The 17,500-nt window shown below is 35.7% G+C and overlaps 1 protein-coding gene across 1 annotated transcript in view; it reads right to left on the bottom strand.

Moving 5' to 3' along the window:
* Positions 1-17,331, bottom strand: part of LOC144965178 (E3 ubiquitin-protein ligase Zswim2-like) — a 47,435-nt gene extending 30,104 nt beyond the window's left edge. Inside the window, exons 1-5 of the mRNA XM_078900241.1 lie at positions 17,140-17,331; positions 11,574-11,760; positions 8,654-8,771; positions 7,150-7,393; positions 6,138-6,389 (exon numbers count right to left, since the gene is read on the bottom strand). Of these exons, the coding sequence (XP_078756367.1) occupies positions 6,138-6,389; positions 7,150-7,393; positions 8,654-8,771; positions 11,574-11,723 (764 nt within the window). The 5' untranslated portion in view covers positions 11,724-11,760; positions 17,140-17,331. The remainder of the gene's footprint in view (positions 1-6,137; positions 6,390-7,149; positions 7,394-8,653; positions 8,772-11,573; positions 11,761-17,139) is intronic.
* Between the last annotated feature and the right edge of the window lie 169 nt (positions 17,332-17,500).

Here is a 17,500-nt window from a genome sequence, read left to right as displayed (position 1 = left end):
CAATTAAGTAAATATTTCCTGAAAAGATATGTTTTCAGGGCTTTTTTGTAAATGTCTATTGAGCTCGAGAATCTCACAGATTGAGGGAGATCATTCCAAATCGTGGGTCCGATCACCAAAATACTTACGTTTAGTTTTAGGAGATGCTAACAATTTTGAATCGTGGGATCTAAGATTTCTCAGACGTACGTATGGTTGGAGTAAGTGTTGAATGTAAAGAGGGACAGAAGACTCAAATACACCAAAGCAGATAAGGGCTATTTTATATTCAATTCTAGCCCGAACTGGCAGCCAGTGGAGGATTCGAAGCATGTCCTGTGTATCATCGTAATGAGATTTTCCCAAGACTAACCTAGCCGCACAATTCTGTACTCTCTGGAGCTTGTTTATTTTGTTATTAGGGAGACCAGCGAGCATTGAATTGCAGTAGTCAAGACGTGACAAGACCAGTGCAGAGACAATTATCTTCAAGGTGTTGAAAGGTCAAAACGACCTCATCTGCGATAGTCTACGGAGCTCAAAGTACATAATTTTCACATAAATGTTTATATGCTGATCCATAGACAAAGAACTATCCAGAATGAAACCTAACTTATTAGCCTTTTCAGAAATAGAAATATCAGAATCAGATATAGTTAGAGTAGGATTTGAAAATTGGAAAGACTTTAATTTTTGCTGAGTTCCTATCAAAACAACTTCAGTTTTGTATTCATTCAACAATAGCTTATTTGCAAGTATTCAACTTTTGATGGAGTCACAACAATTTTCTAAATGACAGACAAGAGAGGAGAGATCATGAGGAGAAGCAGAGTTATATAGCTGCGTGTCGTCAGCATATATGTGGTAATTAACAGAACGGGAGCGTATTACACTGCCTAATGGTAAAGTATAAAGGGTATAAAGTATAGGACCTAAAACCGAACCTTGCGGGACGCCATATTCTATATAGACATCGTTAGAAACTTTGCCATTTACACTCATTGCCTGTGACCTATTGGTGAGATATGATTTAAACCACGAAAGAGTAGTACCAGAGATGCCAAAATCAGAATAAAGCCTATTACATAGGATTGAGTGATCTATTATGTCGAATGCCGCAGATAGATCTAACAGCGTAAGGATAGATATATTACCATTATCACTTGCTATCAGCAGGTCATTCACGATCTTCAAAAGGGCGGTTTCAGTGCTATGATGCTCACTGTAAGCTGATTAAAAAGGCTCGATAAGAATGTTTGAATCTAGATGATTCTTTAGCTGCTTTAGTACTACTCTTTCGAGGATTTTTGAAAGAAAGGGCAAGTTAGAAACAGGGTGGTAATTTTTCAAATTTTCAGGGTCTAAATTATGCTTTTTTAAAAGAGGAGTGACGATTGCTTTTTTGTAGCAATTTGGTACAGCCCCAGACTGCAATGAGTTATCTATGATTGCAGTAATAGGTTCTAAAAAACAGTCAAGACATTTCATTAAAAGATTAGTATCGGGTCAAGGGAACAAGATTTGGGTTGTGAGGCTAGGATAATTTCTTTCACTTCATCAGATGATACATGATTAAAAATACTAAAATTAGGGATACGTATTGGGGGTCTAACATAGTCCGAATTTTCCTCATCGTTTTTAACAACTGAATGAAGATCTAATTTGTTTCTTATAATTTTCACTTTGTCTGAAAAATACTTGGAAAAGGCGGTTGGGAGGTTTTCTTCAGGGATATCTTTTGGTAAATGATAATTATCAACTGCATTCTTCATTTCATTAACTGTTTGAAAAAGAGCTCGTGTGTTTTTACATGTGGAAATTTTATCGACAAAGTAAGTTTTCCGTTCGTTATATATGGTCTCCTTGACTATGATGACTTGATCTTTATAACGTTGACGATTCTCGTTAGTCTGTGACTTACGCCATCGCCATTCAGCAGCTCTGCGGAGTCTTTTTGCAGTCATTACTTTTTCCGTCATCCATGGCGCAGTTTGTCGTCTTGTCATCTTTCTTGTGCGCAATGGTGCATGATGGTCAAGCGTCTTTCGCAGTGTGGCATTAAAGGAATCAGCTGTAATTTGCGATCCAAGAATAGCTAGCTCTGATTCTACACTGCTGGAGAATTCTTCAGGTTTAATTGAATTTATGTTACGGGACGTAACAATCGACTTTACTTTTGGTGGTTTAGATTTGTGTATGTTGAACATAATAACGAAGTGGTCGGATATAATTTTGTCGTTTACAGTTAAATTGTAGATTGGACAGGTTGCAGTGTTTGTTGCAACCCAATCTAAAATATGGCCTTTGTTATGGGTAGGAGTTAAAACGATCTGTAAAAGATTATGGTTGGCTAAAAGATTCCTCATTCGCTTTGAATATGGGTCAGCTGAATCAAAATGTAGATTAAAATCACCTAAAATTATAAGACGATCAGTAAAAGAAATATATAATTCTATAAGGTCTTCCATATCTCGCATAAAGCCTGCATGTGCTATTTTATTAACTTTTGATGGAAGTGGATGGTATAAACATAAAAACACAATGTTAAAAGCTGTGAACTTTGTGCATTCGAAAGATTTGAATGTGTTGATATTTTCCGATTTTATTTTAATACAATTATTATAAATTGCACAAATACCGCCGCCACGTCCTGATGTCCTTGGATGTGACAGGATGTTAAAATTGACAGGCGTTAATTCACGTAAGATTACTTCATCTCCGATCTCTTTTCGCCACGTTTCAGTAATAAACACGATGTCACTATTAGAGTCACAAATTAAATCATTGATTTGTAAGGACTTGTTTCGGACCGACTGAGAATTAAAATACATTATGTTTACTGAATTATGAGCTGATGATGACGAGACGAAGGATGACGATGGCAATGGTGATGACTGTGACAATAATGGTAGAGGTGGTGGTGACACTGCTGGTGGTGATGGTGGTCGTGTCATTGGTGGTGACGGTGATGGTGATGATATCGGTGATGGCGATGGTGATGGTGGCGGTGGTGGTAACGATAACGACGACGACAACGATGAATACGTCAGCGATGATGATGGTGACGGAAGCGACGACGCCGACGACAGTGGCAGTGTTAAAATAATTGCTGCTGGGGGTCGAGGCCAGTGGGTGGGGGAGGGTGGTCTATGACCAATATGAACAGGTATCATTCTCTGTTTACGTATGCCACCCCTATGCGGTCGTGGGTGATCAAAACAATCATTGTTGAAAAGTATGGCTCAGTGTTGTTTGTATATATTTACGAGATATCTAAGGGCTAAAAATAACAGATTGTAATAAACAGGGCTAGAAACATCCATAATGTGTTTACGTCGAAAAGTCTTGATTTCACGACACACTGGTGATTAAAGTTCTAACTGTACTAGTTGTCTCAGTACACTGACAATACTGGCACGGCGACTGTTATGGTGAAGTGAACTTGAAGTAATATCAAAGTAAACAGTGTGTGTTGACCTCAAAATAAGATTTAAAATACCGATTTTCTAAAATATCACAAATTTCAACTGTTAAAAAATCACAATTTTCACATAGATTAAAAGTCCAGATCACAATGAATTTCTACATATACGATTCACTTTAAAAAGACGTAGTTTTCTCTATAAAAAGACAACAAATCCAGAGCACAACAAACACACGGCTTGCCTGTCAGGCGTGTTACAGTATACATGCAAAAATTACGCACTCGAGTCACCCACACTTGGGGTGACCGCAGTGGTCAGCCAACCGGAGTGCAATAATGGAAAGGCCTTGCCCTTGGAGGACCCCTTCATGATCATGTTTTCTTAGTTTTTTTTGGTTTGTTTTTTTTTGTTTTGTTTTTTTAAATTTAGACCTAGTTGTTTTTTTTTAAAGTCATACACGCTGAGTATCTTAAAAGTTACCTAGCTTTGTAAAACTTACTTACATTTTAATATAATAATGAATGAAGACACTGTCAAAATGGTGAATATTAGTAAACAATGAAAAGAATACTGACCAAATTGACAAATAAAATATATTTTAATAAAATATTTCCATATTCAAAATAAAAATAACATTTTAAATGCTAATCACTGTATTTGAAGAGTTCAAAATTTACAAAATATTCATATATATTTATATATATTTTTTTTAGTACTTAAGGACGTTATCTCCCTTTACTTAATGTGTCTGGTGATATTATACTACTATATTGTGGAAATTATAACGCATCGAGACCGACGTGCACTTATTTGCATATATGTATACGTCGATCGAGATGACTCTTTTCAGCCAACAGCTTAGATATGTCCGGTGGGAGGGCAGCAGCCTCTTATGGTTCTCACACTACTATGTTATGACGATCGACCCAATCAGCAAAGTCCGGTCCGCATTCGTGCACCGTCGCGAACCCGCCTGGTAGCATCGTCACAACACATCGTTCAACTAGATGCTCTGCCGTTTCGGGTTCTTGCCCAAATCGGGTACATGTGGGACAGGTGGAAAGTCCCCACTGATGAAGCGCACTTGCTGTTTGGCAGCTCCTCGACCGAAGCTGATTCGCAGCCACCCAGTGTCTCCTCTTACTGGTATCAAAGCCTGGCAACTTCTCACCAAGCTTAGAGGAGTGTACGTCCCCGCCCCCACGAGTGATTGAATTCGTCCAAACCGACATCCATCTCGTATATGCATCTCTGTGAGAGGGCGTCGAGCTGAGCAAATCCGAAGATCAAGGTCAATTTTTTAGACTCATGATTACACCTTACAGATATGTTAAGTAACAATTGCGAATCAATAATGGGGAATAGTTAATTAGATCAATATAAGAGAGGTTTGCAAGTTACTCGTATATCAATCTGTGAAAATTGTTTTATATTCTTTAGATTTGCCAGTAACTCTGTGCTCTATGGTCAAACTTTAACGTTGGCATTACGGAACAATTTTGATCCCCGACCCTATGTTTTATATAATAGATTATTATTATTATTACTATTATAATTATTATTATTATTATTATTATTATTATTATTATTATTATTATTATTATTATTATTATTATTATTTATTATCATTATTATTATTATTATTATTATTATTATTATTATTATTATTATTATTATTATTATTATTTTTATCATTATAATTATTATTATAATAATCATTATTATTATTATTATTATTGTTATCATCAGCATAATTAATATTATTTTTACCATTATCATCATCCTCATACTTGAAGATAAATAGATGGATTGCTGGCCGGATTGATCGACCATAAAGTTTACGATTTATAATTTATTTAAAAAAAACAACGTTTTTAATACATTTTTCCTTTACTTGTATACCAATCTTTCTGATGAAGCGACACTCCCTGAATGCCAACTTTTTATTGTTTTTTTTTTCAAGTATTTTACGATTTCAGGCTTTAGTCTACATCGCCGATCTCTCTCTATTCTTGATTCATCCGATTGTTGATCACACATCAAACAACATGGTGGCGATTAGCAATAAAAAGCGGCTGTTGTCCCATTTGCTCCTCTTTTTTTTTCTTTGAGTATACCTGGCATTTAAATGGCCGCAATCTCGATAACATGAATTGCGGTAATTGGTATGACTTGTGACATAGAGAGAATCTACATTTCAATACTTATCTATAGTCATTTGAGGTCAACATGATTCGCATTTCACTTCTGCTATAGATTATTATCATTATGTTATCTCAAAATAGGAGACTTTTTAATGAACAAAATCAGGAAGCATTGAAGAAAAATATCCTATGTGTATCAACTTGATTGGCCATATACAAATAGAAAAGTGTATCAATGTAAAATTATTGTTTGTTGGTGTTCGTCAACAATACACAAATCAATTGCTACTATTATTGCCAGAGTGGTCTTACCTTTGCTCACAATTAAATGGGGGCAGCGTGGCTCAGCGGTACGGTCTTTGCTTCGTACCCGAAGGGTACCGAGTTCGATCAACCGCCGCTGCGCTGTGTGGCCTTGAGCAAGTCACCTTACCCTAGCTCAATTTGCGGCGCTGTAGTACGGCTGACGCCTGGGTTATTCGAGTCATCCCTTGGAATAGACCCTACAGACACATTTCCCCTTTGGGATGGATAAAGGGAATTTTTTTTTTTTTTAATGACTAGTTTTCAACATGAGTGTTAAACTTACTTATAACATTTTCCCTCAACGGGAGCTTTACTGCAATGAGAGCAGGCAATTCCCAGATGTCTATCAAGCCTGACACCGTGGGGTTCTGATTTTTGGACACCGGCATTCCTGGACTCTGTCTTGAGGGACTCTAGCGTTCCAAAGTCTTCTCGACACATAGGGCATTTGATTGTTTTATCTTGTGATGTTTTCTGCTGGTGTTCGGCCCATACATTCATGCATTTCATATGGATTGTGTTGCCACAGCCGAATCTTTATGAAAAGAAAAACAGTTGTGGGCGACTTAAATGACAGGGTATAATTGATTGTTATTATCTCAAACTAAAGAGTATGTAATTGTAAAGTCCTATAAATGTTCCAACATGGAGATTAATGGATTAAGGATTGCTAAGAACAAATTGCTGCGCAAAGAAATGAAATAAGATAGGTTGTTGGAAAAGTTAGTGACACATATACAAATGCTTTAAAAAAAAGATTGCCAAAATTTGCAAATACTTAATGGGTTAAACACCCTGCTTTTAAGTCATTTGTTATCTAATTTCTTACATCAAAACTTAAAATATAAATCGTAGGATGATGTCAAGAGTTAGGCTGCATGAATCAATTAGATTACTTTGTTTGAGTTCTAGGTACCTAGGAGTAATGGCCTAAGTCAGTCCATTAGAGTGTAAGAAATTGAATATCAAAACGACTGTTCGAGGGAGCTTCTTCTATGAAGGCTTTCTTCTTTGGTTCTGAGTTTCTTGTTATTTATTTCATTTTATTTATTTATTTCTTTGGCGTATATCTCATTTTGAAATATATGCTTGGAATGCTATTTTCCAATCAATTCTTCAGTTTCTTTGTGCTTACATAAACTCAGTGGATTAGCTTGTTGAAGCACTACATTGAACACATTTTTTTTTAATACGAGGAGTCTCTGACAGTGAACGCTTCCCGAGTTTATATGAATGGAAAATCGAACCAACTATGGCAAACTCGAGAGACTTAAAGCAAAATCCCATAATAATACCTGCAATATGTGACAGCCAGTTTCTTGGACAAGAGCTCCTCCTGGCAGATAGGGCATACGTCATCATCAGAAATATCCCTTTGTTGCACAACAGTCCTCCCATCCACTGTCGTCTCGGTTGTATCATTTATTGTCGTCTGCCCGTTTTGGCGTAAGGAATTAGTTCGTTGCCGTTGCTGGGCAGTGTTTCTACCCTGTAAAATCTCGTTTACTTCTCTCTCTACAAGTCCCAACTGCCATGATACTAAGGAAGAAAAAGTGTATTGTAGTTAGCCATTTATTTTTTTGTAGCTTTAGCAAAAGTTCTTTTCTTGTCCTCTCTCTCTCTCTCTCTCTCTCTCTCTCTCTCTCTCTCTCTCTCTCTCTCTCTCTCTCTCTCTCTCTCTCTCTCTCTCTCTCTCTCTCTCTCTCTCTCTCTTACTTTCTTTTTTTTCCTTCTTCTTCTTCTTCTTCTTCTTCTTCTTCTTCTTCTTCTTCTTCTTCTTCTTCTTCTTCTTCTTCTTCTTCTTCTTCTTCTTCTTCTTCTTCTTCTTCGTTTTCTTTTACCTTTTCATCATAGAAGCAATATTGTCTTTTTTCTTATGCAAAACTGTATAATTAGGTATCGTTAATTTTTTTTTAAATATATAAAACATGTTTCAAAACGTTGTTGAAAGCCTTGACAGTATATGCCGATGTAGAAGAGTTTATCCTCGTTTCTGTGACTTTGAATGGAACATTAATTTGTCTGCTACTTTTTGATAGAAAACTAGTCTATTGCAAAGAAGTTTCAGTCAGCTCCAAAAGACCCCGTTACTCAATTACTGCAGGTTGAACAGAAAGCTTTGAATGCTTCAGGAACTATTACTTCCATACCCTTTCGCATTTTGCTCTTTTTTTCGTGCTTAATTATAAATAAAATCACAGATAACCCTCAGAGATAAAGAAATTGGAAAATGACAGTGTTGCATAATGTGATTAATTATCGAATGATCAGTGAGAGGTTATGCGGGGGAGGGGAGTGGGGATTGAGGCTGAGCCTAAATTGACTTGGTTGCACAGATAAAAAAAAAAATCACAAATACATTTTAAAATCCAGCTTGAGATTTGCATTGCAACCCCCCCCCCCCCCCCCCCCCCCCCCCCCCGCTTTTTTTTGCAAGCACACACGTGTCACAAACACACATGCACACACACACACACACACACACACACACACACACACGCAACACGCCAGCGCGTGCAGAAACACACAATTTCAGTTGTCTTTCCCTAATCCGTTTGAAGCTTTAAGATCCCTTCAATATCCCTTTTATTCATATTAATTCTCTAGAACTTTTGTTAAAATTACATAATAAGATATGTGTCAATAAATCATGCAGTTAATTATGTTTCTAGAATCAAAATGAAAATTGAAGCTCATAACACAAAAAGCAAAACAAAAAAATAAAAACATTGAATAGGTGAAAAAATCATCTAGATTATAATGAAATCTTCAACTTTACTTCAGATTATATGTTCTTACATGGATCGTTTGGGGATAGTCGGAATTTTTTTAACAACAGCCAACAGAGATGTTTACATAAGTCTCGTTCCTTTTTGAAAACGGCGCATGTGCATGTATGAGGATCTCCCAGAAAAACCTGTAAAGAAGATGGGTATGATATGTTGTGAATAAAACAAGGAATTTTTTTGGAGAAAAAAAAAAGAAAGAAAGAATATGTCCTGTGTCCCAAATACAGTTATAACAGTACTAAGTTAGAGCTAAAGAAAAAAACGAGTCTTTAGAGAAGAAGCCCCTCCCGAACAAGTGTTTTGGTCCTCAACTTCTCAAAGGCCATGTGTTTTTCTGCTTGTTTTTTGTTTGTTTGTTGTTTGTTTTTTGTTGTTGTTGTTGTTTTCTTTTTTTTTGAATTAAATTCTGCACGGGTGCTTGACCTTTGGATCAAGTTCTGTTTTATTCTGGCACAATTCGTGTGCTTTTATCTACTATGCTATCACTACCGGTGATGTAATGACATTTTTTATCCCTCGTGTTGTTGGCAGTTCGTTTTCATTCCTTCTTATTCGTATCCAATGAAAATTCCTCTCTGCGGTTTCTACGAGGATTGAATTGCTTTTGGCCTTCATGTGCTAGTGATATTTAGCTGGTATAAGAGTTCATACATTGATGATCACTCGAATCCTCGAGCCCAAGGTCTAACTGCAAAGACTTCGATTTTATAGCCACTCTGGTTAAGATCTTGTGCCAAGTCTGCGCTGTGTCATTCTCTGTTTTATACCCAATTAACCTTTCTTAGTTTTATGGCTCTTTATTCTGCATTCTCTTATCAACTACCAAAAAAAAAAAAAAAAAAAACAAAGTAAAACTAAATTAACAGTTCCAGTATCCATCTTCAGGAGGAATGTCCCTTTATAGTCTATCGATAACCAATGTGTAAGCGACAGTAGAGCACCACAAAGTGAAAAATATGAGCTAATTTTTTTTTCTCAACCAAGAGTGGAAGTGTAACCTATAGACCATTTCGCCTTATGATCATGACTGAGAAAATGAAAACTAGTTCCAGAATGGTTAGGATAAGAAAACCACCGTAAGACAAAAAAACAAGCCGAATATAGTCTGATTAAGGAGGTCTTGGCAGAGAGGAGAGCTGTAGTTTAATACTTTGAGAAATAGTTTATTCATATCTATCAAAATCATACGTTATATATGCTTTCCTATTCTGTCATTCTTGTCTATATGATAAACATGATTCATTCTGAGATGTCAATGTTTGCCAGAAATAGCTCTTGTCTACTTTAAAAATGCTGTACTAATCCCAAGGAAAACATGTATGTATGGTTTATGAGCATTTTGCTTTACTTTGAATATCATACAAAAGGTAAGCATGTGAGCTAGAGTAAGGTGAGTCGCTCATGATGATGGATGGGATGTGAACCCCGTTCATTTGGGTTACGAGGCGTAGACCAGACTGCTGTACCATGCTGTCACTGTTCACATTACATAAATCGAAATGACAGCATTATCTTTAATTTACCAGTAAATCACAGTTAATGACAAATGAACTTGACAAAAAAATGAGATTATTTTTGTTATAAGACTGCCAACTCAAATAATAGCCAAGCTCTTATGTCATCCAAAATTAACTGTTAACTCAAGAATTTGTTCTTTAAAAAAAAAAAAATTCTCTATTATCCATTCATATTTATATGTTCCATATCCACATAAAGAATACGCCAACACAGCGATATGGGAGTGAGACATCTGAGTGATAAAGCATTGCATGTTCATCCAGAACACCCGGGTTCAAGCCCCACTGTTGGTACCTTGCCTTTTCTAGAATGCACTGCTACTTAAGCCAAGGTTATCTCAGTCTTGTCTTAAGATAGTCCCGAAAGAACAGTTTCCGTTGAGAATGAATAAATCAGTTTTGTTCCATTTACCTCTTTACATGCTTTTCCAGATTTCGAATTCCAATAATACCTGAATTGCCAGCTCGGGATTATATGACATAAGCATACCTGTCTACTTGAACATTTCAAAATCAGTAGCCAACACAAAATTCATCAGTAATAAATGGTACAATTTTAGTAATACTCCACAAATTAACAATAACAACAACAAAAGAAAAAAAAAATACTGTGTATCTACAACTTCTATACGTAAAATAAATGTTGTTGACCTCCACCGTTACGAGCTGGCAATCGACTAAGCTATCATGGGCGTGAATTGAGCAGTAGCTTTTATAACTTTAAGGGAACATTTTTTTTCTTTCTTTGATAACTGCGGTAACTTAAAAGAAAACAAATAATTTTTTTTCTCTCTAATACTACGACCAAATTGTTGTGAAATCAAAATCCGCAATATTTCTTCCATTTCCTTATATCCGAAATTGCTACCTAATTTCCGTAACAATTACGGACGATCAGTAAAAGTAGGCAGGTATGCATAAGTAGACATTTACAAATATAAACTCACAATCAACCTCACACACACACACACACACACATATGTTACATAAGGTCAAAAGCGTAATATGTCAGAAAATGACATGAACATCAATGAGGACAAAATATGAAACTGTAGTTCTTCACACAAATAATAGCCTGTCGTGTATCTTTATAATTTTTTTTCGTTTTTAATTTACAAAGAGGACCCATTATCTCAAAACTGAATTATGTCAGAATATGACCTGAAGATTAATGAGGATTTGTAGTATTGAACTTAAGGTCTCATCAAAAATAAATAAATAAATCAACGTATGAGCTTATTCTACATTTACTATTTTAGGCTATCAAATCAATTTACAGCATCTAAATGATCATGGTGTAAAATTGATGTCAGGAGATGGGTTACCTATTCAATGCAATGTATCCACACACAAAAAAAGAAACTTTAAAAGAAGATGCTTAGGAAATACAACAATAATCTTTAACTTTCAAACCTTAGCAGTTTTTGTTTCCCCTTCCTCTTTCAACAAAAATCCAGTTGGTCCAGTCTGTCGGAGAAGATAAATGGTCGCCTGCTGTGCCTCTGTCTGGTGCCAGTTGCAGGCATCGCCAGGGACAGGTTTCCACTTACAACTCCTTGCCATGGTTAAAAGTTACAAATTAGTAACTTAAAGCTAAGTTCTGGGGAATAATCATGATATTCGGAAAAAAATATGTGAATTGGAGTATTTATGTCTTTATTATTATTATTATTATTATTATTATTATTATTATTATTATTATTATTATTATTATTATTATTATTATTATTATTATTATTATCATTATTATTATTATTATTATTATTATTATTATTATTATTATTATTATATCATCATCATCATCATCATCATCATCATCATCATCATCATATCATCATCATCATCATCATCATCATCATCATCATCATCATCATCATCATCATCATATTATTATTATTATTATTATTATTATTATTATTATTATTATTATTATTATTATTATTATTATTATTATTATCATTATTATTATTATTTTTATTATTATTATTATCATTATTATTATTTTAGTAAAAGAGTAGATAAAACTGTTTCCTGATAAAATTCACAGTAGCAAATCTGTTGGTACACACTGAAAATAAAAATGTATAAGAGTTATTAGAGACTACAACAAGCTCTATTACTATTCATATTACCATGTTTGGTTTAGTAATGATGTAAAAATTCTCTTCTAAGCACATATTGGTAGATGTTGAGAATGGCTTTGTGCTTGAGATAGTTTTCCATGTAATATTGTGTTGTATATTGCTTTCTTTTAGGTTCCAGACATATTCACTCAGTGTGGTAGAGTGTCGTTGTGTTTGTTTTGAATGACAATTTGTGTAGATTATATATGGTTTTAAATGAGTATTCTTTGAGACCAATGTATGTTTCTTGTTTTTGTGTGTCTGGGCGTGTAATTATGGCTTGCTAAACAATGTTTCGTGTCAAGCAATTGCTTATATATAGACCACTTCGGATAATCACAACACGGTTAATCACAACTTCGGTTAATCGCAACATTTCCAAAGAAAATGGATTAATTCTATAAAATCTCACTGGTTAATTGCAAAAAAACTTGGTTAATCGCAACAAATTTTTGCCCTCAAAAAGTGGTAAATTCAAGCAATCAATCGAACAAAATATCATGATTAAATTTTATCATGGAAGAAATCGTGACAGGTTGAACAATCGAAAGTGATCGGGATTTAATGCTGCAGTAGTGTGTCACCACTCTAATAGAGACAAAAGAGAGTGGGCCTTTGAAGTATAGGTTTGTGATGTCATCTGTGGCCATTAAATAGGAGGCGAAGGGGATGGGATTGACAACTGTGCATTGTGACCGAGTTTATTGTCTCTTATCATGGCTAATCTCTTTGACTCTTAAAAATGTTGAGAACAAAAGAGTGAAAGTTAATCCAATCTGAATAAGATGTCGATTTGCCTCAAAGTTGCTTTTGCTTGACAAAATCTATACAGGGCTGTTATAAGGTTTTTATTTTATTCAAATTGCTCAGTGTGACGGACTAAGAGCAATATTTACAACAACTGGTTTGAGTTTACCATATATGTGTGAACTGTTGCAATAGTGGACTGGAAACTAAACTTCGGTTAATCACAACATTTTCATTGTTCCCAAGATGTTGCGATCAACCGGAGTTATACATAAACAGCCACGTCTCTCCAGCCTGAAACACCACAATCTGGGTTTCCCCATAATCCGAACAGGTTGCCTTTTTCTTTTTTTTTTTCCTTTTTTCTTTTGTGTTTATTTATTGCATTAAAAAAAATTCAAGTCTCAAGCATTAACATTATCTTTCTATATCAGAAACCAATTTTTATATAGCAAGAGTGTGAAAAAAATTCTGAAAAGTTTGGAAGCCTGCAGCCACTAGAAGTCGGAAATTTTATCACAATTATATTGATATTCATATACAATTCTTTTTTCAGGAAAATATTTTGATAAAATTTCATTCCATATCTATTTAAATCACACAGCATTTTTGTCATATCAAAGATTTGAGGCGTAATTCTGCAAAATTTGATGAGATCTATTGGTCCCCCCATTTTGATTTATGACTGAGCATAGCCTTTAGTTTCCATGATCCAATTAATTTTTCTAATGTCTTAAATAACCATTTATACCTATGTACTTTGAATTGACTCTTTTAACTCTGTTTCTGTATTATCTATTGTACAACCCTTATATACTATGCTGACAGTCATTGACCAAATGCTGTATTCCTTTGGATTCAAGTCATAACTGATTCTTCTTTAGAAATAAATCAAATGTCATTTTCTCTTAGGGGAAGCATGTGAATTTTTTCTAGTGAGGCAGTTAACCCATTTTTATAAAACATATGGCGGAAAGGTCGCTTTTTGCCCCGGACTGCCCAGGACTACCCCAGACTGCCCCCCAGACTCTGTGTACTGCACGGGACTACCCCGGACTGCTCCAAAAATGTTGCTCATTGAATGGTTTTTCAACTTCATTTCATGATCACCATCCATTTGAAAGATCTTTATATCAATTATAATAATTCTGCAGGGAGGGAGGGCAAATACACAAGTAAATATAACGCTATGCGGACCTGCCCAGTCTCCCCAGTGGTTACCATTGTTAGTAATTTTTCACCAGATCTAGTGGCTTGTGTTGGGCTCTACATTTCTATAGAGATGGTTTTATTACTTTTTATTTCAAACTTTACAAAATCGTGTTTCTAGATTTGTCCAACTGAAAATGTATTGTTTAAAAAAAGAGAAGAATTGTTTCTTTGTGTGCGTCTGTTCTCTTTCCATCGGCATTATAGAGAGTACCTATCATGGTTGGTGGGTTTGGGGGGTGGAATAGTAATGCCAGCCCACTCTAGAAAGACACGAGCCACCACTGCTTTTATGTTTCAGTTGAGTTGTCCCCTTGAATGTCTGGGTCGTCTAATATGACGCTATTTACTGTTATACTGATGTTTGACTGTCAGTTCATCCGTCGGTTATGCCGGCGTGTGTGTTCATAATGTCTTGAGTTAATAAAGTTGTGTCGCACACTTCAAGCATTCAAGTGTTTCTGTTCTCTACCCTCGTCCCAATAGTAATTGTTTGTCTATGAGGACAGAATTTTGTTTCTAAAATATAAAACATTCCTTGACAGAGAATAAACGTCAAAAGTAAAACACTCTCCGGGGCAGTCAGGGGCAGTCTGGGGTAGTCCGGGGCACAAAGTGATCCGACCCAACAAATGTTCGATCAGGATGAAGTGAAACAAAGTCTAGAATAAGTGATTGATGTGTCAATGAATGTAACTTGCCATTCCCTGCCAACTTATTCCCCCAAACGCCATAATAATCTATCCAGTGATTATGTTTGATTTTGTTTGACAAGAGACAACATCATTATGAGGGTATCTAGTGAAACCAAAATGAAAGTTAGAAACTGTCTTCTCTACAGGTACATCAAATCACTAATGGATCAGATACGAGGGCTGACCCAAGGAAAACCAGAAAAATTCATTTAAATCAATTTTTTTTTTTTTGTTCTCTCGTGACAAAATTTCACACAACATACCTTGAAAAGTGCTTTATTTCTCAACATAATTACCATCCCATTGGATGCTTATTCCCCACCAATTGAACAGGGAAAAGATACCCTCACTGAAGAATTTTTCATCCTGAGACTTCAACCAGTCTTTCACAGATTCTCAAAAGTCATCTTCACTAGTGAACCGCTTTCCAGAAAGATGGCATTTCATGGTTTCAAATGGGTCAAGTCAGGACTGTGAGGGGGATGGAGTAGAACCTCTCATCCGAACCTTTGAATCCAGTCTTTCAAGGTGTTTGCAATGTGGGGAGTCTCATTGTCATGTTGCAAAATAAACCCGCTGGTCAACCGGCAAGGTCTTTTTCTGCGCTCAGCTTCTCCAAACTTATCAATAGTCTGAAAGTACCTGTTGAAATTGACAGTCCATCCTGGTTCTGAAATCAGAACCCCAATAGCATACCAGAAAACTGTGGCCATAATATTCTTCACCGATGGCTGAACCTTAAACCTGAAACTTTTTTGAAGGTGGTGAAGATGTGTGCTTCCAAACAATTTGTCTCAGGGGTCGTGTGTTGTATCCAAGTCTCGTCACCTGTAATAATGATACTCAATAATGCTTCATCATACTGCTGGAGGTCTCCAGAAGCGTTAATGACTCCCACGACAGCTTGACAAAGGTTCAACAAAGTCTTAGACATGTCAACTCAATTTGTCTTGTGGTCAGAAGTCAGTTCCTTTGGGATCCATCAAGCAGAGACCTTGCGATAGTGTAGTTCTTCAAAGACTATTATTTGGACTTTGAAATTTATAATGACTCTGATATTAACACTACTTGCATTGTCCCCCATCTTTGCAGAAAGACAAGGGTCTCTGTGAACTTTGTCTTGGACATCTGTATGCTCGGCTTCGAACTGAGCCACTCATATACCTGTGACTTCCCAAGTGCTTTCTCACCAGTGTGAATTTCACAGGTTTCAGGCCTTTTGCGTCCAGGTCTTACCTCTATCGTTTACCACTTTTTCAAAGGGGTTGTCATGATTGTTGAGTCGCCATGTTCAATTGTCATGCACGTTGCTTTTAGTGCTCTCTCATAGATCCCCAAAATGATTGCTCTACAACAGTGCCTATACAGAACTGAAAAATGACTGGTTTTCAAGATACCCCGTTTTTCTGGATTCCCTTAGGACAGCCCTCGTACAGCTGCAAGCAGACTTTAAAAATCTCAAACAAAATATATTTACTAATATGTTTCTTTAAGGGATTTATACAGATTCAGTGAGTTTATGCAGATATAAGATACATCTAAGTGATTAGTTGTACATCAAAGATGCATCATAGTTTGCTAGTCTGATATAAAAAACAACTGAAGCTGTCTAGCACCTTGCTGCAAGATGTATCTGCAATGACTACAGTGCCCATAGCAACGTAACAGACATGGTCGCACAGCTTGGATTGACTCCCTTACAAGACAGACGGAAATAACAACGATTAACTAATATGTTCAAAATTACAAACAAGATAACAGTTATGATCTCACCGACACAATTTGATTGAAATGTGCACCCCATAAGATCGAAGACTGGAATCCTCTTCCCGAATCATATATATGGACACCTTCAAACATTAAAGCAATCTACAGCCAAAACTAAATTGCCGAATCACAGAAAACAAGAACATATTGATCCAATGTGTTGTTTCAATGATTGAAACGCAACAATGTGTTCTTCTCTTAAATAACATGTGAGATAGTCAATTCAACAGTCCAGTCATTTTACGACAATAAGAAAATGAAAAAAAAAAGAATCATATATAAGATCAATAACGAGAAAAAAGGACGTAATTAAAAAATAACATCAATTTGGTTGTCACGTATCTAATTTCTAATCAGCAGTGACAGCAGAAGGAAGTTGAAATTACCGGATTGATTAATTAGGATTGATTGGCGGAAAAAAGTGACAGGAAAACAAACCTCTTCTGACATTAACACTCTTCCATTGAGTTTGAGTCTATGCTAAAATGCGTCTATCCTCTCCATGAAAAAAGAGCCAACAAGTATTCATCGAAAGTGATCATAGTTTCGGAAACAGCAAAATACTTCAACTTTCGTTATTTCGCGGCCATGTTGTTTATGGCCTTGTTTCTAGGGATTCCAAAGGGAGGTAATTCAATCGTCATCTACATGTAATGGTTCCAGATAAATAATTCGGGGGAAAATATTTTATTTCGTTATATAATGATATTATTACTGTTATTATGTTATTTATATTACCATTATGAAAAAGAACTTGTAATACTATTTTTCTTTTTCTTCTTCTTCTTCTTCTTATTAT

Source organism: Berghia stephanieae, chromosome 2 (assembly GCF_034508935.2).
Source record: "Berghia stephanieae isolate SIO BIC M18660-M18661 chromosome 2, UCSD_Bste_1.3, whole genome shotgun sequence".
Taxonomy (NCBI): domain Eukaryota; kingdom Metazoa; phylum Mollusca; class Gastropoda; order Nudibranchia; family Aeolidiidae; genus Berghia; species Berghia stephanieae.
The sequence above is the reverse complement of the archived record's forward strand: the minus strand, read 5'-3'. Positions and strand labels throughout refer to the sequence as shown.